Below are 23,058 nucleotides of genomic sequence, written 5' to 3' on the forward strand. Positions count from 1 at the left end.
TGTCAATTTTTTAGTACCTGTAAAATGTAAACATTTGTACATAACCTATGTTATATTAAATCTGGAGACTAAATATTTATCTTCTGTAAACTAAGGTCTCTATCTACTGTCAACGTTGTAATGTTCCTAGAGGGGGTCTATCAAGCCGACACGGAAAACGCTGACTTACCCTATACTTACGGTTGGCAGCTCTGGCAAAAACTACAAGCAGAGCCACCTACCTTTCAAGTCGAAACGATGGTAGTCTCGCGACACTTTTGAATTTGGATGGCAGTCGGCTCGATATGCGTGGCACGAATGGACTCCTACGTTGTGTAATCGGTTCTTTTATGTGATGGGACGTGAGACATAATGGGGAAGGGAATTAAATAAAAGACGGAACTTTTGTGCGTAAGAAATGACAAGATCAAATAAATATATTAACGCACACACAAGACCATGCCAGGGAAACCTTCTCCGGGACTAAAACCCTGGCATAGGCCACACAAATACATGAAATAAATCACCTACAGCAATAAAAATGTAAGAGAAAATACACATAAATAAAGCATCTTAAATTGTATGATAAAAATCAAAAGGCAATTAAACAAGTTCATAAAATCAAAATACACAAGACATCATAAATGCAGTGGAAAACATGATAAATCAATTCAGTAGAAAAACACATCAAAATACCTGTACGATCAATAGAGATAACACAACTCGTAAAATAAACAAATTGCATGTACATAGGAAACATGTAAATGGTGTGGCTCTACTCCAGCCTTCCGTTAACATAATTTAATTTAACACGAAAAGTACATGTGAGAATGCCATTGGTCAATAGCAAGTATTCATGTGAAAATCGATTATCGCTCAAGCAGAACATATTTTAAATAGAGAAAATGTAAATGAGAGGGCCCCGCTCGTATTGCTAAGATGTTAAGAACTACAATCCGCACGAGACGAGTAAGCAACAGATACAGCGAAAGATCTAACTGCATTAGGTACCTACTCCACGGAGACAGAATGACCCACTCGCACACACAAACATCGAAACATCATGTAAAAGGGCCCCCCTTCGTATAGCTAACGCGCAAGAACTGCAGCGCGCCACGAAACAGAAAGTAACAGATACAGCGAACCATCAAACTGTATTAGGTACTTCCCTCACGGAATAGTTACGGGTCAATCGAACAGAGCAACATCACACCGATAATCAACCCCTCGTGAATAACAGAAATAAATTCTTAATTAAACAAAATAATGGCATAATCATCTGTACAGTATTACAAACACGATTCATCTAATCAAAATGTAAATAATATCAAATTGTGGCAAGAAATTCAATGATTAAATAGCTAGTACAAGAAAGAATAAAATGGTTACTACCTGTAAATACACCCTCAAAACACCACCACCAAAAATAATCAAGAATAATCAAAAAACCGGGAAAGCGTGTGCCTTCCGTCGACTTCGTCGCCATCTTCTCATTCCCCTAGCCTCGTTACCAAAATCCCCTAGTATTCGGCATCTGCGCAAAACGGTTGTTGGTGATACAGAGCATATTATTTTTTATTATACCTGAATCACAATCTCCGTTTTAAACACTCAAATGCGTGCGAAAAAAGGCCTTTAAAACACACGTGCTTTAAAGTTGCTAAGTAACGATACTTCAAGTATGACTTTTGAAACTGTCATCTGGGTGAAATAAAAAATCTTCCTAAGTCGCTTTCTGTAAATGCAGAACATTTCTTTGGCTTGTACCTACCTATCCTTTGGTTGAAGCTTTTACAAACGCGCGTAATTTAGGGTATGCTTCCAAATCTGTTCCACTTTTTAGTCCCAGCAATAAGTGAAGTTTTGAATGAATGCACCAAAAGATAGAAGATTTAAATACCTTTGATATTTCCTTCATATATGCCAGCATTATCGATGCATTTAAGACTTTATTCGTAAGTAACTTCCTATTCATCCATGGAAACAACTTTTCATATGCTTGATAATAGGCTTTACTGGATTGAGATTTTACACCTACCAACGTTTGTTTAGATTTTACAACAAGCGATTTAATGGACGGTGTATTATTTTTTTCACTTATAATTGCACAAGAGGTTTGTATTTTACCGAGTAAATTTGGGTTGTTAAGGTAATGAAAATCTGTTGCCTAGCAATTCGACGAGAAAAACTGTCAACTAATAAAAATGCGACACCGCAGGTGGAGCATTTTTAGGTTGACAGTTTTTCGAGTCCAATTGCTAAAAGGAAACAGATTTGAATTGCCACAACCCAAATTTATTCGGTTTAAATACAAACCTCGAGTGTAATTCGGCAGGACAATTTAACGAACAAGAAATTCACCAAACTAATCAATTATTGACGTCAAACTAGTCATATGGGTAAGGATAATGCGATTATTGGTTCGAAAATGAATAAGTGAAAAAACCACTAGTGCATTTGTCGCTGGAAAAGTTGCAGGTAACTTTTTCCGCTGTCAAAGTGACAATTTCACTGCGGCTTATGCGATTTTTTATACATGAGTTGAATTGTCAACGGAAATCGTTTTATTCACAAAGACGATAATTTTTATAAGCAAACGTCAAGTGACATTTCCATGGCAATCGTGAAATTACGAACACCCAGCCCACTTAATTAGACATGTATTCGAGTATAACGTCAATATGATTTCATTGAATTTCCTATTTTTAAATTATACTGCAGGTATAATAAAAAATACTATAAGATACACGTGTATAATTGGTCTTTAAAGCACTTGCAACGTTAAAGGCACTCCGCTTTGCGTCGTGCCCTTAAACTCGTTGCGCGTGCTTTAAAGACTTGATTATACACTTGTATCTTAATATACTATTTTTGTTTCTGAATATAAATTTAATTTTAATTTTACAAATTTCCTATAATCTGTCAAAAGTTATTAAAAAATTGAGGGAAAATAGGACAGGTTCTAAACATTACAAAAATAGGACAACTTTCAACTACCAAAAAATTGATCAAAGTTGACGTATGAAATGTTCAATTTTTTTGTTCCTAAAAAAATTATTTAAAAATTGACTAAATAAGGGATCGTTACAAACGGGCTTTACGCCATCTGTAACTGGTATCGCTATCTTTATTCTTGTCATTTCCAAAATTAGACTTTCTAGCTTTCAATATTGCAATAAGGCTCGCACATTCCAAGTAGCTATTCTGCTCGTGCTATTATTCTTTTTCGTACGTAAAGCGCAATCTCCGATAGTCCCCACCCGGCGATCCAATTGGGGGGACTATTACTCGACATTTTAAAAAACTGATTACTTTTGGAAACTGCTAGGAGGTTTTGCCGTTCCTTTCCACATTATTCCGTGCCGTTGGTCTCTGAGGACTCATCCGCCTTTAGGGGCTTTTTTTCTAATTCAAGGACGATAGAGTGCTTTAGTCACCATCCGCTCATACGCCCTCTTCACGAGGTCGTTGGTACTTGATGGAGGGTTAATTCTCATACAGAAAGTCCATCAGTCACTGGCCATCGAAATAGAAATAGCCTGAAAGCTATAACATGCAGTTATAATTTGAGTAAAACTGTTGTATATACAGTGTGTTCGAGAGAAGAGAGTCACCTCGATATCTCTTTTATTTGGGGGAATACGAAAAATTTGTCATTGTATATTTCCCCATGTAACACAACAGACAGCGCACATTATGACAGCACACGGCGTGCTAGATCTCATAAGTTCTTTTAAATATTGAATCATGAATTTCTATTAAACCAGAAGTGTTACCGGACGTTTCAATATGCAATTGGATAGATCGTAATGTTCCCAATAAAAAAGATATTGAGGTGACCCTATTACCGCGAACACACTATATTGCTGATTTTAAAATTTCGTTACTTAGGTACTGTTATTAACGACAAAATATTGTATGTAAGAATTTTCAATTAAACCTAACAAATATGTCTTTGCAAAATGCTCTATGTATGTGCCAGTGCCATGTAATTGGAATACTTGCATTCTGTATGGTATCTGGTTAAAGAAATAAATAAATAAATAAAAAATATAATATATTTTTATTGCTTCATGTTGGAATCCCGAAAAACCGAACGAAAACTCGAACAGGAACCGGAGCAAAAATTATTGAAGTCACAGAACCGGAACCCCCACAATGTATTTCTACCTAAGTAGTGCGGAAGCGTGTGTTTGTTGAAGATGGTGAACGAACAATAGATTCGTGGTTAATTCTGGAATTTTGGATCGTGAGGGTAGAGGGTTGACTTTACGGGACAACAAATTGCTTTTAATTGCACATTTCTTGTTGTCATTACTTTCATAACGCGTCTACGTTATTTATCAATTGTGAAAACTTTATGCGGATCACTCTGTAATTGGGCGAAAGCCTGTGTTGAGGGTCCAGAACAAGAGAGAGGGACATCAAATAAATAAATAAAGTCGCACTAGAGGGATGGAGGGGGGAAGTGAACGTTCTAGAATTTTACCAAGCGATAAACGTGGATGTAACTCATTCTTTCTCTGAAATATGATATGCGGATGTCCCAACATTTCCTAGAGGCTTTTTGCTTGCTATATAAGGAAAACGAATTGTGTTTAGTTTCAGTTTTAGCATCGATGTTGGAATGATAGAAACTCAAAAGTGCGGCGTTAAATTATTGAGCCTTATTTCGGTATAAAACATGGTGGTGTATATGAAACGTTTGCATTTCCTATTTATTTATTTTTTTAGACTATGACATCTTGTACGAAACTGCAGATTTTTATTGTAGTTACACTTTACGCCAACGGCGCGTATATTTTTTAGCGCCAAAATATTTTAAAGCAATGACGTCAGGCATTTGTGAACCATTCTTTAACAGTAATGGCATTTATCATATGTTGAGTTATTGTTGATAATTGATACGATCAACAATTTTTATAAATCATTATTAGTCATCCTTTTTCGTTTGCGTGCAATTTACAAAATGCATCCAACTGTACATAAAGAACCGCCATATCCACTAAACGCTGGGACAGGTAACTAAAAAAGGCGCTTTTATAGTAAAGTTAATTTGTTTCAATTGTAGGCAATAGGGATTTACCGCCCCCTTACAGCCCACCGATAAGTAAGCAATTTATTACACTTCTCATTGTACTAAATTTTTATGCGTAGATGCTCAAAATATCAGCAATCCTTATCCGGGTGCACCCTATTATGCGCAAACGTTCGTATCAAGTGAGTATCGTCCCCTAACCGTACTCGCTTACTTAGCTTTTCCGCACAGATCCGCAAAATGACCAGTTCAGCAATGTACCAATGTATCCCCAGATGATCGGACCGAATTACGGATCGACCGCACCGAATACCACGATTATTGTTCCACCTCAAATTATAACAGTCGGCGCTTGTCCGGCATGTCGCATTGGTGTATTGGAGGACGACTACACATGCTTGGGACTCTTGTGCGCGATCCTATTCTTCCCGATCGGCATACTGTGCTGTCTTGCTTTAAAGAATCGCCGTTGTTCCGCATGCGGAGCTTACTTTGGCTGATGTTACGGGATTGTTTAATATTGATTGAATGGTGATACATAATGTGCTAGTTGTAGAGGCATTTTATGTATTAGGCATAAGCCACAATGTATATAAGCTATTTTACTTTGTTATTGCTGTTTTCCATGAGATTTTATAGATACCTGTATCAATAATTAATAAACAATTTGGACATCGGTATCATATCCATTCGCACAGATGGCGCTGTGAGTTTCGCTGCCGGCTGATCGGAAAACGAATTTGGTACATCCTTTTGGAGACTATCTAAATATATCAAGACTATACTTCACAGGATCATTTCTGTAGTTGGTCTTCCAATACTCTGTTTTAAACACAGAGCATTTGCAACCATGATGAGGAGTCATAGCTTCACATCCTGAGCGTGAGACAGGCTGTTGGTTCACTTGTTTTGGCAATGAACCTTCAACCAACGATGATCGTTCACCTGGCGGCGTTGACCAAAGGGGGGATGGATGTGACGCATTCTGAGTGGTTGTTCTTTTTATAATTTTAAAGTTGGTAATCATGCGGGATTGCTGCATTGTAAGTTGGAGTGTTGGGAATGGAGCGACCTAAGCCAAAGAGGGGAGTGTGTCTCATTTGGATCCCCACAAAATACAGCGGTGAAGGCTGTGTGTGGCACCCATAGAACATAAAAGTCCTTTGGTAAGTAAGTAGCAGCAACCTTGTAGCTATTACCTACATCTAGCAACAATTCTGAAGATTCAAGTAGCCGCCTTTACATCTAGCAAATGTGCTATACTGATAAACAGATTCATATTCTCCGAAAAAAAAGTGCTCATAGAGAAAGAAGGTGGTGTTCATTTCCGACCGTTTGGGCCAGTGAAAATGAAATTCACGAAATTGCACATTTTCAATTTTTGAGTCATTTTCAATGATTTTTCAAAAATTTCCAAAACGTTTTTATTTCCCCCATGTACTCCCACCGTTACGGACCAATTGTGAATCACGAATTTGAACCATCCTGTATACAGGTCCGTAATAGGAATTTGCTTTAATTAAGCTCGAAAAGAAGGCTAAGTCTCAATTTTAATAGTATAAAAAATATAAATCAATGAATTCAAAATAATATCGCGGAATTGGCCGTATTAAAAAAATTAAGTTGAATGTCATAAATGCCATATGAGGTGTGCAATTATCGCTCAATTACAGCGATAATTGCACTGTAGAAAGCGAAAGAGCCCTGCGATAATTGCACTGTCCATATCCATGGCAACTGGCAACTCCTTTGGACAATTTCACAATACACCGACAATTTATAAGTAGGTAACGTCAGTTTGACAAGTAATGCTTGTTCGGGAAATATTCATATATAATACCATAAGTAGTCGAAGTATTGTCGAATATTTTTGAGGTGCTGTCACGAATGCTAGTTACGCTGATTAATACCACGAGCGCTTGCGCGAGTGGTATTAAAAAGCGTAACTAGCATGAGTGGAGCAGCAGCTCAAAAATAATCTACAAATACTTCGACTACGAATGGTATTCGGAGGACTATTCAATGAATCAAAAGAAAAATTAAGCATAATTAACCCACGCGAATGTATATCCATGACAACAATAAACGTCAAAATAAATTACGGAAGTTGCTTTTTATTTTGCTATTGATTCTATTCGAACTTTTGTGCTCCAAGCTAATTCGTTATGAGTGATTAAATTAAAAGATGTGGTGATGTCGGTTGTCGAAATTGATTAACAAACTAAGAAGAATGTTCCGGTTAATACGACAAAATTTCGCGACATTTCACTGGTGGAAGTTTGACAAATGTCATTGAATAATCGCATTGAATTGTCGCTGAAATACCACAAGTGAAATTATCGCTGAAATACCACACGTGCAATTATCACTATAATTCGTTCTCATTGGCGCAGCAATTTGAAATCGAGACATTTCACTGGTTGAAATGTGACAAATGTTAGATGAATTGAATAGTCGCTGAAATAGCACACGTGAAATTATCCCCTAAATTACACTCATGCATCAAAATAAACCTGATAATTTTTTATTCAAGCATGTTGTCAGTAAAAAACTGCATTCGGTCATTTTCATATTTTGTTAAAAGAGCTCTTTCGCCAAAATATGAAAATAAACTCATGCAGTTTTTAGACAACATGCTTTCAAAAAAATTATCGGTAATTTTGATGCACGTGCAATTACCTACGATAATGGTTCAGCAATGAGAAAACGTCATTAGAAGTTGTGAAGAAAGAAGTTACCCATTGGTTTTGCTCTAGGTCATCAACCGCCAGAAAAAAGTGCAAACCCCGATTTTATCCAAATATTCCAAAAACCAAAAACATTTTCCCCGGGATCTTTTTAAACCTTTGATTGCGTAACTTTTTTCCCATTTAACCAAATTTACCCATGCCCATAGTGGCCCTCTGTAATAATTATTGAAAACTGGAAGGTTTATAAGAATTGTGCATTGTTGGTGGTCTAACCATTAGCAATTAAATTGAAATGAAAATTGGCTACATAGGTTCCTTACCGAAATTTACAGATGGTCTAATTTCGAACGCTCGGTAGGTATATGGCTACGAATTTTTTACTCGTAGGTATATGGTATGTTACATAACTCCTTTTTTATAGATCCTTGGGATTGTCAAATGTTTTTTTACTTCCTCGTTTTATGAGCGGGAGCAGTTGTGCGCACTGCGCAGGTCTACCTTGCTGACGTAAGACACCCATTCTTGGAATACCTAAACTAAAAGACGCGTCAGCCATCATTGCTTGTTCATGCTCTCGTTGTAGTGTTTCATATTTTGTATTTGTGCCAAGTGCAGCAGCGATGGGGATCTAGTGGGCCTTTTTTCCCGCACACGCAAGTGTGCCCAGCACAATTATCATAATGGAGTAAGTATCGCTCGCTTATTTTTTCCTCTCGTTAATATTTTACGCGCGCCCGCCAATTAAATCGATATAATTCAAATTCACCCCATTCCTTAGTAGGTAATTGGATCGATTTCGAACGAGTTTCTTTACGTTTAAGAGAAAGGGGGAAATGTACAGATGACCCACAATAACCTTTTGAATAGTAATTACGTTCCCGTTAATATATCGCCTCGATCCGTAAGCACTTCAGGCTCGATTACGACATAGGTAATTATTAGGTACGGTTAATTCAAAAAACATATTCCATGTATTTATTTCGTGATATTATCTTATCGAGTTATTGCACAATGTGCCTTGTTAGCAAACGTTTACAATAATATCACGTGTTTCCGTTTCAAAATTTGTGCTAATTAAACCATTTTTAACTATTTTGCAGTGTTGCCCACATTTGTAGTGGTATGAATTAAGCTGGGCAGTAGTCTAAGTATCAATAATTACTTGGAATGCGGCGCGTTCAGCCAGTGGCGTAGACGCCGCGTGGACAGTTTTAATAATGGCCGAACGTACCAAACCGTAATTTCGATTACGATGTAATTATTTTGCACCGGGTTTTGATTAACATTTTCAACACGCTGAATTAATATTTAATTACAAGATTAGATATGGGGGAGTTGTGCAATTTCTGTTAATTTTATTTCTGAAATACTCCAACTCGAGAGGCGATGCACATCGCATATGAGCAAATCCTACAAAATGACAAAAGTCCGTAGGTAATTTCACAAAGACCTTTCGAAGATTTCACAGGAATCGCAGATATTTAAGTCTTTCAAAGACGAAACTGCGCATTGATAGGTGGGCAAAGAATAATATTTTCAAGAAAATTTAAAATTTTCGGTTTGCTGTAACTTTTGAACTAGTAGCCCAATCTGGGAACTGTGTGAAATTATGCATTCTACAGGCCACATTCTATAAGAAAATTTTTTTTCCGGATCGATCTGAGACAATTTTTTTTTCGGGGCTCAAAAAAAGGCAGTTATTACCTTCCTTTTTTACCAAAAATCGACTGCACCAAAATTTCTCGGGAAAACACTTTTTCTTATTAGTTTTGGTGCGTAGAATCCAAAACAGTTCGTACTTTTTCGATCAGACTTCTCAATCAAAAGTTATAGACTATAAACCAATTTCGAAAGAAAATTCAAAGGGCTGTAACTTTTGAACTAGTAGCCCAATCTTGGAACTGTTTGAAATTATGGATTCTACAGGCCACATTCTATAAGAAAATTTTTTTCCGGATCGATCTGAGACCAGTAGCCCAATCTTGGAACTGTTTGAAATTATGGATTCTACAGGCCACATTCTATAAGAAAATTTTTTTCCGGATCGATCTGAGACCATTTTTTTGCGGGCCTCAAAAAAAGGCAGTGTATTAACCTTCCTTTTTTACCAAAAATCGACTACACCAAAATTTCTCGGGAAAACACTTTTTCTTATTAATTTTGGTGGGTAGAATCCAAAACAATTCGTACTTTTTCGATCAGACTTCTCAATCAAAAGTTATAGACTAGAAACCAATTTTGAAAAAAAATTGAAAGGGCTGTAACTTTTGAACTAGTAGCCCAATCTTGGAACTGTTTGAAATTATGGATTCTACAGGCCACATTCTATAAGAACATTTTTTTTCCGGGTCGATCTGGGGCAATTTTTTTTCCTGCCTCAGAAAAGGGTGTGTCTCTAGAATGCTCATTTTTAAGCAAATCTAGTCTGCCTGTGTTGTTAAAAAACAATTTTTGCCATCCTAGGTAGAGTGGAGGTTTGCTAGGGTGACTTTTCCTAAGCTGAACACCTAACCTGCCTAGGTGTGTTTCTAGAATGCTCCTTTTTAAGCAAATCTAGTCTGCCTGTGTTGTTAAAAAGCAATTTCTGCAACCCTAGGTAGAGTAGAGGTTTGCTAGGGTGACTTTTCCTAAGCTGAACACCTACCCTGCCTAGGTGTGTCTCTAGAATGCTCCTTTTTAAACAAATCTAGTCTGCCTGTGTTGTTAAAAAGCAATTTCTGGAACCCTAGGTAGAGTAGCGGTTTGCTAGGGTGACTTTTCCTATGCTGAGCCCCTACCCTGCTTAGGTGTGTCTCTAGAATGCTAATTTTTAAGCAAATCTAGTCTGCCTGTGTTGTTAAAAAGCAATTTTTGCAACCCTAGGTAGAGTAGAGGTTTGCTAGGGTGAATTTTCCTAAGCTGAACACCTACCCTGCCTAGGTGTGTCTGTAGAATGCTCATTTTTAAGCAAATCTAGTCTGCCTGTGTTGTTAAAAAACAATTTTTGCCACCCTAGGTAGAGTGGAGGTTTGCTAGGGTGACTTTTCCTAAGCTGAACACCTACCCTGCCTAGGTGTGTCTTTAGAATGCTCATTTATAAGCAAATCTAGTCTGCCTGTTTTGTTAAGAAACAATTTTTGCCACCCTAGGTAGAGTGGAGTTTTGCTAGTGTGGCTTTTCCTAAGCTGAACACCTACCCTGCCTAGGTGTGTCTCTAGAATGCTCCTTTTTAAGCAAATCTAGTCTGCCTGTGTTGTTAAAAAGCAATTTCTGCAACCCTAGGTAGAGTAGAGGTTTGCTAGGGTGACTTTTCCTATGCTGAGTCCCTACCCTGCCTAGGTGTGTCTCTAGAATGCTAATTTTTAAGCAAATCTAGTCTGCCTGTGTTGCTAAAAAGCAATTTATGCAACCCTAGGTAGGATAGAGGTTTGCTATGGTGACTTTTCCTAAGCTGAAGAGAGTGTGGCAAGTCTTTTGCCGATTTATAAAAGCGGCGTTTATTGATCCCCATACCCCTACATAGAATTTACCCGTCCACGTTTTGCATATTTACATATTTTCGTTATCGCCATATATTAACAACAACCTCTATTTCTTACAGAGCCACCATGGCGCTTTATTTACAAGCTCGCCTTATCGAGGCAGAACAAAGCAACTTAAACGATCTTTCTCAGTATTTAAACGAAGGAAACCGCCGCCGCGATGATGATCACCGCACCGTCGTCAGCGGAGTGGAAGCAGGAGCCGGCGTCCCCTCAGAATTTTGAGGAGGCGCTCGCTTCCGAGTTTATAGATCTCTATGGATCATCTTTAGACGAAGCTATCGAATCGGTAGAATCGGAATTGAGTTCGTGCGATTCTAAGGCGCAAGTGGCCGGCAAACTTTTGGAAGGCTTGGAGCGGCTCGAAAATTTGGACGAATTTATTAAAGAGGATCTAGATGAGATCATCAAAGGGGGTGAGTAACGATTTATGCCGACGGCTAGCTCATGATTAGGAATTACCTTCGAGTTCCTGTTTACCTGAAAAGTCCTGCTCCAATTATTTGATTTCAGATCATTTAGACGTACGGGAATGAACCGAGCGGTTCGGGAATCCCATAATCGCCACTTGCATTTTTCCTACGAATGACTCGAACCGTAACGCTACCCGGAAAAACGCGCTCGCGGCGTTTCCAACCGAAACTTTACTATTCCCTTTCGCCCGGAAGTTTTGAGGTCACCGATTTCTGTCGTCGTTTGTGCAATTTCGGCGCTCTAGATTGTTGCAAACACGAGATAACTGGCTAAGTTGGGTTATCGAAATGTTGGTGCCATCTTTGTTTTCCACGCGAAAACTGGCGCGTTATCTCTGGAAGGTAATCACGTGTGTGTTGAGGAGGGGAATTTCCGTCACCCAGAAGCGAGCCTGAGTGGACATCGGTAGCCACTCGCTTGGTCGATCGCGTACCGTGTTCATCTCAAGTGCTTTGTGTTGTTTTCCAAACCGTGCGCTATTATTCTTCCCGTTGCTCCCTAATGTATAACCGTACAAATGTCCTTTTCCACTACCGTTCGTAATAGCATGAAGTGCAGCTATCGCGTTACGTGGAATCGTGAAATAATCGTCAATTCTCAAAAACTTGTAAAAAGACGCTGAAGAGGAAATCGCCCAGAAGGAGATTTTGTAGTTAATTAATTAACTAGCGCCATGGCTGTTTCTTATGGTAGGTCTCTCTTTGTTCCACATTGTAGCGGACCACACGCGTTATTTAATTGATCTCAATGACAATTCATACAATTTTATAAATAATTAATATCGCCAATCACACATGCGTAGTGTGGCAAATTCAAAAACCTTCAATATTGCGCGCCTACCACTCCTCTTTTCGCCTTTATTAATTGTATATTAATGTTATTATGATGCATGTATGCACGTTTTGTCAACATCTTTAGCTCGTTTGTTTAATCAAAACCTGGACTTTCAACCTCATTTTTATCACTGGTGTTCGGGGCAAGGCTTTTTCCACTTCGTACGAAAAACCACCACTTCCTCGTTGCGCAACCTCCGAACGTAAGTGCATGGAGGGTGAATCGTCCTTTTGACGCAATCTCATGATGCCAAAGGTTAGGGGGACCAAAAATGTCGTTCAGAAAACTTTGACTTCTCGATTTATCTGTGATTAAGACAGTGGAGCATTGTGCATCGAAATCAGAACCGTGTCATTGAGTAAGAAATTAAGTCATATCTGCGGGTCAATGATTGGACGCTTTTTTACTCATCAAATCAGGGCCATTTGTATCTAAGTTTGTATGCAGCTTCATGCAATTCGAAGGTTGGGCATGCACTAGTTGCATTCGGTTTTTTTTTGTGTGCAAAATCACTTTCTTGGTGCAAGCCAGCTTGTCTAGCCTTGTGCCGTTTTTTTTATTGGCGCTCCCACTCGGTGATTTTTCGAATACCTACCGCTTGCTTTTTTGGAGAATGCACTAGGAACGGTCGAAAGTTTGAACCGGTTCTCTAAATTTCATCTGTTCCTTAACAAAACCAGTCAAATCAATTCGTCGACGCGTTACTAGGAATTAAATTACACAATTCCATGAATTGGAAAAGGAAAACATAAACAATGCGTTGTCTAATCTGTTATAAAGATGCCCTATGCAGATGGATCTCTCTTGAACGTAGCTAGAGAGCCAAAGTAGAATTTATTCGGATGCACACTTTTATTAAGCTCTTCTCCGGCTACCTTTATGCTTTTTCATGACTCATTCCTTCTTGTTCACGCACTGATTGACGTTTGCGCCCACTTCGCGCTTTGTTCACATTTTCTTAATACCTCCTCAATTGTTCCATACCCTAACCCTACCCTTCTGGTAAAAAAACAGTGCTCAAAAAACAGCAAAAATCATAACTCCTTAAACTTGAAGGCAAAGTTGCACAATTTAGGGTAGGGGCGGATTGTATACCATGTTCACTCTTCTGTTTTAGGGTAAGGAATTCGTGTCTTTGGATCTGTTTGCATATTTTTGCATATATATTGCTCAGTGAGTGCTTGTGAAAACAGTTTCATCCTCACTAATAGAGCGAATAAAATTAATAGACAGGGTCATCTCATCAATTTACCAATGGCAAGAGTTTAATAACCCCTCCGAACAAAAATTTCCAATACTTTTGTCTACCGCCACGTTTACTAGTGAAAATCTAATGGCCATATAGGGCTTATGGTCCAAAATGAGGGGGAGATTGCTTTTCGAAAAACACGTTTACTTTATCACAAGAGATAAAACCAGTTTGAAGACATTTGGATAAATTAAACTCAAGGAGAAACGAGTTCTCTAATCATCCGCCTTTTTATAGTTTAGACCACACTAAAAATACTCTTGCAATTCTTATTTTATTGTAATTGACGATCTATTTAAAGTTTACTGATCTCCCATTGTTTCTCATTATCTGTAATTTGTAGATTAAGGTTAATATCACCTGTTAGCGTTAGGATTTTTCAAGTAAATATTGCGCACAAGTCTCCACGTGTAAATAGTTTATGTAATTAAATTCTTGTTTAGAATTTATTCAATGGTAAAAGTGACCCAAATATCATCGATGGAGGTCTCAAATATCATTTCGGGGTACCTACTACTATAACCAAGGCTGATTAATATTGTACACGCTTTCACTATTAATTAAACCACATTTTTAGCTAGAGATATTTGCATAAAATAACCTTTCAAGTTTCTTTTCCGCAATAGCTTATATTTTTACACATTTGTAGTCTTATCGGATTTGGCCTTAAGGATATTAATAATATGTCAAGGCTGTTGATCTTATTTTTTTAAAACATGAGATGATGATATGAGACATGTGAATTTTAAGTAGCTGTCAGGTTTGGTAAACAACTCTTTTGCGCATTGAATGAACTCCTGGTGCTTTCGGAGTTTAATAACATTGCTTTCATCTAGACTAGACATTGCCAACCTTCACAATCTAACGGTTCACAATCTAATGGGCGCATTATATAGCCCAAATGGCATCACACAATTATTCGCAACTTTGAACTAGCAATCAGTCCTTGATTTGTTCAATCGCCGCTGTCACTTTCACTTGATTGAAGCGTGCGAACTCATGTTCTATTTTGTATACCTAACATTTACCAACGTGCAGGTGCGTTATGCAAACCAAATGGCATAGAAATAATTACAGTAAAAAATATTCTATTGAATTTGTCTGTAGCCCAAGCATTCTAAGAGTGTTGATAAACATAAATCGGTACGCGTCAACTCGCCAAGGGCGACTCGCCACCGGACCACTCGCCACCGACTGACTCGCCAACGGGACAACTCCCCAACGCGACAACTCGCCAACGGGACAACTCGCCAACGCGACAACTCGCCAACGGGACAACTCGCCAACGCGACAACTCGCCAACGGACGACTCGCCAACGAAATATTTTTCCCTGTTTAATGTGTCGTTCAAATAACGATGTGATTGTCAAATTTTCTATTCAAATAATAATTTGCAGAAGATGTCGTTATATCAAAATGCAGTAATAGAAACAGGTATAGGCGGTTGGGTCTTCATTCAAATATTGACTACGATTTTTCGATTAACTTTTTTTACAAAATTAGGGAAACTGACTATTGCATTTGTGGGATGCATTTGTATGACCCTTTAAACAGGGAAAAATATTTCGTTGGCGAGTTGTCGCAGTGGTGAGTCGTCCGTTGGCGAGATGTCGCGTTGGCGAGTTGTCGCGTTGGCGAGTTGTGCCGTTGGCGAGTTGTCGCGTTGGCGAGTTGTCCCATTGGCTAGTCGGTCGGTGGCGAGTCGCCCTTGGCGAGTTGACCGTGTCCCACATAAATTGGATGATTGAGAAGCATTTTAAATGCCACTTTATATACAAGATATTGAATTCATTAATATTAAATTGATTTCGTTTCTCCAGAACCTTTTCCGAATTGGTTGGAGGAAGAGAAGATATTTGGGGATGTGGGTTTGGCCTGCAGCGCATCTTACTCACCGCCGCTTGAGCAGCACTCGTCCGCAGTTAGCACGCAAAACTTTTGGCAAGAATTCGAAAACGTTCTCTACAGTGCACCGCAAGCGACCCCCCTAACTCCTCCCCAAAGCCCGCCGAGCTTTACAACTTTAACGGTACCCCCGGACGTCGCCGTCATCGCCTCGACGAAACTCGCCGATCAGGAGCAATTTCTCAACGAAGTTCTGTCGTACGACAACACCCAACCCGACCTTCAAACCGACGTCGCGCGCGAATTGGCCGTCGTCGACGAGCTGATACGCGCACGCGCCGAGAACCTCATCCAATCGCCGCCCTCCCCCTGCAGCAACAGCAGCGACTTCTCGTCCGACGATCCCGAGTGGATACCCGAGACCGTCGAGTCGTCGTCCGATTACGAAACCTTGCCCTCGCCGCCACGAGCGGAAGGCGGAGGAGGCAGACGACGCTCGAAACCGTACTCGCGCGTCGGCAACGAGGCTCGCAAGTCGCGCAAGAAGGAGCAGAACAAAAACGCGGCCACACGCTACCGTATGAAGAAGAAAGCCGAAGTCGAGGAAATTCTAAAGGAGGAAACCGATTTGGCGAAGCATAACGAGGGATTGGAGTGTCAGATCACCGAACTTCAAAGAGAAATTAAGTACCTGAAAGGTTTAATGCGGGATGTTTTTAAAGCTAAAGGTCTTCTTAACTAACAGCCACAATTATTAAGCTTTTCATTAGTTTAGCGTTTTCTAGTTTTAAGATGATCCATAGACAGATATCAACTCGTGGGAAAAAGAAACACGAAAGATGTTTAAGCTACTATGTTTTAAGGTTATTTGTAGTTTCATTTTGGGACGCTTATTCTAAATCGTATGACGCTTCGCGGCCGAAGTTATTTCAGAAGGCGCGTCCCAAAATTTAATTTAGGTAGATTTATGATTTGTACGATTACTATATCTTTCCATTTATTAATAAACTCTCTCTTAACTTTGCAGCTCAAGTCATTTTTTTTTCTATATGTTCTTCATTCTTTTTTTTTAATTCGATTTTGACTGATCACTACTGGAAGTTAATCCTTAAAAACCAGCAAGGGGTGAAGGGCAGCGCCAACTGTCCAGGTCCATACGGCACCATTCGGAGGGAAGGTTACTGCAGGAAGCACCTTCGGAAGGCGGCGGAGCAAATCTAAACGAAAGAGCCAAACAAGGAAAAACCTGACAACGACTAGAGCATTAAGCTACATAGCTGGAGGTCGGGTGTTCGAACCTGGGCTGAAGGTAAGAATTTTTCATCTGTGACAGAGATGGGCATTTCCTTATATCAGTTTCGAGCATTCTAGCGGCTACTCCGAATTAGGTTTTCCTAAATAGTAAGGTAGTATTGAACAACCTAAGACATTCTGCAGGGACACCTCTAAAAAGCATTATGCGAGTCACTCTGTTATTGGGCGAAAGTCTGTTGAGGGCTCCGAGCAAGACAGGGATAATAAATAATAGATACAAGAAATAAAGCAACTACGATAACAAAATGCAAAAGAAAATTCCAAAACTGAAACATCTGATATCGTACCTACAGATCTTACTAATAAAAAACGAGATACAAGTGTGAGTTGTGTGATTTGAAAATTTAAACTACGAATACCGTTGGTGTAGAGATACCGTATTAAGATACGTTCACCTTTAATAAGAGGTTCCACTTTGTATATACTATAATACATTTAATGCGCATTCATTTAACGATATGGTACAGTTTTCCTCGGAATTCATCATATAGCTCTATCGATTGTTTTACTTAACTTCTATGAATAAACTTGGTGAAAATAATACACCTCTGCAGTCTGCGCAATCTCGGGTTTTTAATAGCCGTTGGAAAAGCATATATTGTCTTTCTGTGTTATTTAATGCACGTAGTAATCTTATTGCATTTCTTTAGAATTTATTTGAGTTTTGTATACAACATTATATGTTTGTTTATAATTTTTAACCTTTGTTTTTGAGATTGACTTGATTTAACCTCAATCCACAATCGCGTGTTTTATACCGTTAACTTTGTTTTCAGATCTTTTTCATTTTTGGTGTAAGTGTTTGCCCAATTTATGTATTTGATTACATGGCCTTGGTCCCAAGTCAAATTTGGCAATTTTGATCATTTTTGAAACATTTCGAAATTAGCAAAAAACTAACACTTTTCGCACGGGCACGGGGGTGGTAAATAACTGATGTAACCACATTATAGTTAGGATTATGACAACAAATGCTAGGATTGATCTCGAATCTCAATTGTAAGCTCGGTTACCTCAGACAAGGGGCGAGTTATCAATTCCAGGGGAAATTTCATTACCAACACAAAACTCTTCGGTTTAGAATTTATGTGCGATATATGAGTTGGGATTCACTAATTTCCACATATTTTGTCGTTAAGAGGTACCTTTAAAACACATACCCCGCAAGATGGCGCCATAATTCCAAAATTAAGTATATAATGGAAGTACAATTTTTTGGGGCACTGCAAATGCCTTTCTGTTTGAAAAATATCTATGAAATATGAGTATTGAGTATATAGTTACACTTTTTCGTACAGAGATCTAGGCTAGTAAATAAACTTTGATCAAAATCTCGCCATAGAGTGGGTTCAATCTCGCAATTTTATCTCGCACTTAACCTTGCCTTGTGACAAAGCCGTAATTAATTATTTAATCTATCGGTTGATTCCGAGGTTGATTCACTGTTCAAATATGTTACATTAAGGTGAGTTAGTGTTCATTGAGGAAGTACAGTGCGCGAAATATCTTTGTCTATTTGGCATACACAGTAGGTATGTTTTCAAAACGCACGATAATTATGTAAGTAAGTAAGCGTTGAGATGAAAATAGACCTTGATTAAGCAAGGTTGTGAAAGTGCATTTTAAACAGAGCTGGCCAGTATTCAATTTTGTAAATACTTTTTAGTATTCAAATCCTTTAAAGTATTCAAATACTTTGTAATTAAATACTTTTATAGCAGCAGTACTTGTGTTTGTAACGCAAACACTTTCACAAATATTTAGTACCTATTCGAATACTTCGCAAAGTATTTGGATACTTCGTAACGTATTCGAATACTTCGCAAGGTATTTGAATACTTTAGGAAGTATTCGAATACTTCGCATAGTATTTGAATACTTAACCTTCCTTTTTTACCAAAAATTGACTACTCCAAAATTTCTCGGGAAAACAATTTTTCTTATTAATTTTGGTGCGTATAATCCAAAACGATTCGTACTTTTTCGATTAGACCTCTCAATAAAAAGTTATTGACAAAAAACCAATTTCGAAAAAAATTTCAAAGGGCTGTTACTTTTGATCTAGTAGCCCAATCTTCAAACTGTTTGAAATTATGGATTCTACGGGCCAAATTCTATAAGATCTGAGACAATTTTTTTTCGGGCCTCATAAAAAGGCAGTGTATAACCTTCCTTTTTTACCAAAAATCGACTACACCAAAATTTCTCGAGAAAACACTTTTTCTTATTAATTTTGGTGCGTAGAATCCAAAACAATTCGTACTTTTTCGATCAGACTTCTCAATCAAAAGTTATGGACAAAAAACAAATTTCGAAAAAAAATTCAAAGGGCTGTAACTTTGGAACTAGTAGCCGAATCTTGGAACTGTTTGAAATTATGGATTCTACAGGCCACATTCTATAAGAAAATTTTTTTTCCGGATCGATCTGAAACAATTTTTTTTTCGGGGCTCAAAAAAAGGCAGTGTATAACTTTCCTTTTTTACCAAAAATCGACTGCACCAAAATTTCTCGGGAAAACACTTTGTCTTATTAATTTTGGTGCATAGAATCCAAAACAATTCGTACTTTTTCGATTAGACTTCTCAATCAATAGTTATGGACTAGAAACAAATTTCGAAAGAAAATTCAAAGGGCTGTAACTTTTGAACTAGTAGCCCAATCTTGGAACTGTTTGAAATTATGGATTCTACAGGCCACATTCTATAAGAAAATTTTTTTCCGGGTCGATCTGAGACAATTTTTTTTTCGGGGCTCAAAAAAAGGCAGTTATTACCTTCCTTTTTTACCAAAAATCGACTGCACCAAAATTTCTCGGGAAAACACTTTTTCTTATTAATTTTGGTGCGTAGAATCCAAAACAATTCGTTACTTTTTCGATTAGACTTCTCAATCAAAAGTTATAGACTAGAAACCAATTTCGAAAGAAAATTCAAAGGGCTGTAACTTTGGAACTAGTAGCCCAATCTTGGAACTGTTTGAAATTATGGATTCTACAGGCCACATTCTATAAGAAAATTTTTTTTCCGGGTCGATTTGAGACAATTTTTTTTTCGGGGCTCAAAAAAAGGCAGTGTATAACCTTCCTTTTTTACCAAAAATCGACTACACCAAAATTTCTCGGGAAAACACTTTTTCTTATTAATTTTGGTGCGTAGAATCCAAAACAATTCGTACTTTTTCGATCAGACTTCTCAATCAAAAGTTATAGACTAGAAACCAATTTCGAAAGAAAATTCAAAGGGGCTGTAACTTTTGAACTAGTAGCCCAATCTTGGAACTGTTTGAAATTATGGATTCTACAGGCCACATTCTATAAGAAAATTTTTTTTCCGGGTCGATCTGAAACAATTTTTTTTTCGGGGCTCAAAAAAAAGGCAGTGATTAACCTTCCTTTTTTACCAAAAATCGACTACACCAAAATTTCTCGGGAAAACACTTTTTCTGATTAATTTGGGTGCGTAGAATCCAAATCAATTTGTACTTTTTCGAACAGACTTCTCAATCAAAAGTTATAGACTAGAAACCAATTTCGAAAAAAAATTCAAAGGGCTTTAACTTTGGAACTAGTAGCCGAATCTTGGAACTGTTTGAAATTATGGATTCAGTGTTCATTTCACAACCGCAAATTTCTGGTAATCCAAAACCGAATGTTCTACCTCTATCTCTTCTGGACGCGTCCCTACTCTTCTTTAATTTTCCAACACTCCTAGAAATTGGTGTTAATATGTTAAAGTGGACTTTTTTCCTTAAGCCAATCTAGTGGGTATAAAGGCCATCTATCAAAACCCACCAGGATTCGAGACCACTCATAGAGCTATTCAATAGCTATTAAAAGTTGTAAAGTCTCTAGGAATGAAAAAAAAACTGTTTAAAGACTCGAAGATTAAAATACAATTAAAAGTGCAATCCATAAAGGCCTTTAATTCTCTTTTAATACTCTCCAATCTCTCGAAGGTTTTTATAGGTTCTTTAAGACTCTTGAAAGCTGCCAGAGACTCACAAAGGTTCGACTCATAAAAAGAGGCGCGAATTTCAAGGACTCTAAAAACTGAAAGGGCCTTGCAAACTCTGTTAGACCATTTGCGAGGTTCTTCAATTCAAATTAAAATCGTTACTTTAACAGGTATAGATCATGTGGATTCTTCACTGGTTAGTTGGTATGGTAGTGGCTGACATCGTCATCAGTTCAAAAATATTGGGTATTATACCGACGCCATCATACAGCCACCAAGTGGTATTTCAGGCCTTGTGGAGGGAATTATCCCTTCGGGGCCACCAGGTTACCACAATAACGACGCATCCCCTTAAAGATCCAGCGCTGACTAATTTAACGGAAATCGATTTGCACTTCAGCACCGAGTTATGGAAGAAGGGGGTGGCGGAAAACATATTTGATTACAAATCAAACCCAATTGGATCACTAATCAAAATGATGTCGTCTGTATTCGAAATTCAAGAGCAGCAAATGAGACACGAAGGCGTGCGACAGCTACTGGAAAGCGAGCAAGAATTTGATCTTGCAATTATTGAAGCACACGCCACCGTATCGCACGCCTTTGTAGCAAGATTCAATTGTCCGCACATCGGAATGCTATCATATGATGCACCCGGTTGGCTATACGAAACCATAGGGAATCCCACTCACCCAGTCCTGTATCCTCATGATTTTTTTGACTTTTACGAACATTTGCCATTTCTTCAGCGGATTACAAGTGTAATATCCGACGCTGCCTTTAAACTAATGATCTGGTACAGTTACCCCTATCTCGATCAACTAGTAAGGCAGTACTTCGGCCCTAATTACCCACCTTTGAAAAGCATCATGGACAATACAAGCATGCTCTTTGTAAACACGGACCCAGTTTTTTACAAGGTTAGACCACTCATGCCGGTCGTTATTCAAATTGGAAGCGGAACGCATATCCAAGCCCCACGTCCGCTGCCAAAGGTAAGCAAACCACTGAAGTTAACTCATCAACTGGGTCCTCTTTCAGGAATTAAAAGTCATGCTGGATAACGCTACAAATGGGTTCATCTACTTCGCTTTAGGCTCCAATGTCGAAAGCCGGGGCATTCCGCTGGAAACCCGCAGGGTTATAATAGAGACCTTCTCCGAGTTGCCCTACACAGTATTGTGGAAATTCGAGTCGGACTTACCTAACAAACCCGAAAACGTGTTCACATCGAAGTGGATTCCCCAACAGGACGTTTTGAGTGAGTTTACTACCTCTCTCAATTATGCTGTTATGTTCTTTCCACAGGGCATCCCAATATAAAACTATTTATAACGCAGGGAGGCATGCAGTCCTCTGAAGAAGCGCTTTACAGTGGCGTTCCGATCATCGGCATGCCGTTCTTTGGCGACCAGTTCGGCAACATTGGCAAAATGGTGCACATGGGGATGGGGCTATCAGTTGACTTTGAGAATTTAAATAAAGGGGAGTTTAAATCGAAAATTCTTGAAGTGATTCAAAATCCAATGTGAGAAACCACCTCCCCCGTGGGATCGCATTAAGGACTTTGATTGTAGGTACCGAACCAATGTAGAAAAAGTGGCAAATTTGGCGAGGGACCAACCGTTAACTGGACTGGAACGGGCCGTTTGGTGGAGCGAGTATGTGATACGGCATAAGGGTGCGAAACATCTCAGAAGTCCAATGTTAGACGTACCTTGGTACCAATACCTTCTCCTAGACGTGCTTGGTGTTTTATTACTTTGCCTCGGCTTATCCCTATTTATTGCATATAAATTCACTAAGGGTGTTTTTCGTTTAGTGTTTCGCAGATTTGTGAATTATAAAAAGAAGATTCAATAAAATTTGCATTATCATTATAATACTTATCTTGAAACACAACTTTTGTCTAAGGTTACCGTATCCAGGACCTTAGATACCTTCTGGACTTGAGAAGATCCGGCTATAATTAACAATGTATTTCACGTACTTTACGTACTTAGGAATGTGATTATTTTTCACCAATGGGAATGCTTTTCAAATACAATAAAAATATCTTGAGCAGTACGATTAACGGTCTCGTAGCCCAAAGCCGAATGCTTTCCAAAATCTTTCTAAATTAATCCCTACCTAATACTTTTATTAACGTTTTTTTTTC

At 38.5% G+C, this 23,058-nt stretch overlaps 3 protein-coding genes and 1 non-coding gene across 6 annotated transcripts; all 4 read left to right on the forward strand.

Annotated features, from left to right (window-relative positions):
• Positions 1-4,833: 4,833 nt before the first annotated feature.
• LOC116179954 (brain protein I3) lies at positions 4,834-5,697 on the forward strand. The gene is made up of 4 exons (XM_031499773.1): positions 4,834-5,000; positions 5,051-5,089; positions 5,137-5,199; positions 5,249-5,697. The coding sequence occupies exons 1-4, from the start codon at positions 4,949-4,951 to the stop codon at positions 5,515-5,517; spliced, it is 423 nt and encodes a 140-aa protein (XP_031355633.1). The 5' UTR covers positions 4,834-4,948; the 3' UTR covers positions 5,518-5,697.
• Positions 5,698-5,792: 95 nt separating this feature from the next.
• Positions 5,793-6,011, forward strand: LOC116181550. Its single transcript, XR_004147279.1, has one exon. It is a non-coding gene; the product is annotated as a small nucleolar RNA U3 (small nucleolar RNA).
• A 2,221-nt stretch (positions 6,012-8,232) lies between these two features.
• LOC116179953 (activating transcription factor of chaperone) lies at positions 8,233-16,656 on the forward strand. Its single transcript, XM_031499772.1, has 3 exons — positions 8,233-8,392; positions 11,288-11,644; positions 15,606-16,656. Exons 2-3 carry the CDS (start codon positions 11,389-11,391, stop codon positions 16,370-16,372), a joined length of 1,023 nt encoding a protein of 340 aa, XP_031355632.1. The 5' UTR covers positions 8,233-8,392; positions 11,288-11,388; the 3' UTR covers positions 16,373-16,656.
• A 58-nt stretch (positions 16,657-16,714) lies between these two features.
• Positions 16,715-22,785, forward strand: LOC116179952 (UDP-glucuronosyltransferase 2B33-like). Of its 3 annotated transcripts, none has more exons than XM_031499770.1 (5): positions 16,715-16,939; positions 21,071-21,895; positions 21,942-22,161; positions 22,209-22,428; positions 22,478-22,785. In XM_031499770.1, the coding sequence occupies exons 2-5, from the start codon at positions 21,080-21,082 to the stop codon at positions 22,761-22,763; spliced, it is 1,542 nt and encodes a 513-aa protein (XP_031355630.1). In that variant the 5' UTR covers positions 16,715-16,939; positions 21,071-21,079; the 3' UTR covers positions 22,764-22,785. The 3 variants fall into 3 exon arrangements, with proteins under 3 accessions (XP_031355630.1, XP_031355631.1, XP_031355629.1); XM_031499771.1 differs by lacking the exon at positions 16,715-16,939 and adding an exon at positions 17,685-18,409; XM_031499769.1 differs by lacking the exon at positions 16,715-16,939 and adding an exon at positions 17,687-18,476.
• Positions 22,786-23,058: the final 273 nt, after the last annotated feature.

This window comes from Photinus pyralis, unplaced genomic scaffold, assembly GCF_008802855.1.
Source record: "Photinus pyralis isolate 1611_PpyrPB1 unplaced genomic scaffold, Ppyr1.3 Ppyr1.4_LG9, whole genome shotgun sequence".
NCBI classification, from domain to species: domain Eukaryota; kingdom Metazoa; phylum Arthropoda; class Insecta; order Coleoptera; family Lampyridae; genus Photinus; species Photinus pyralis.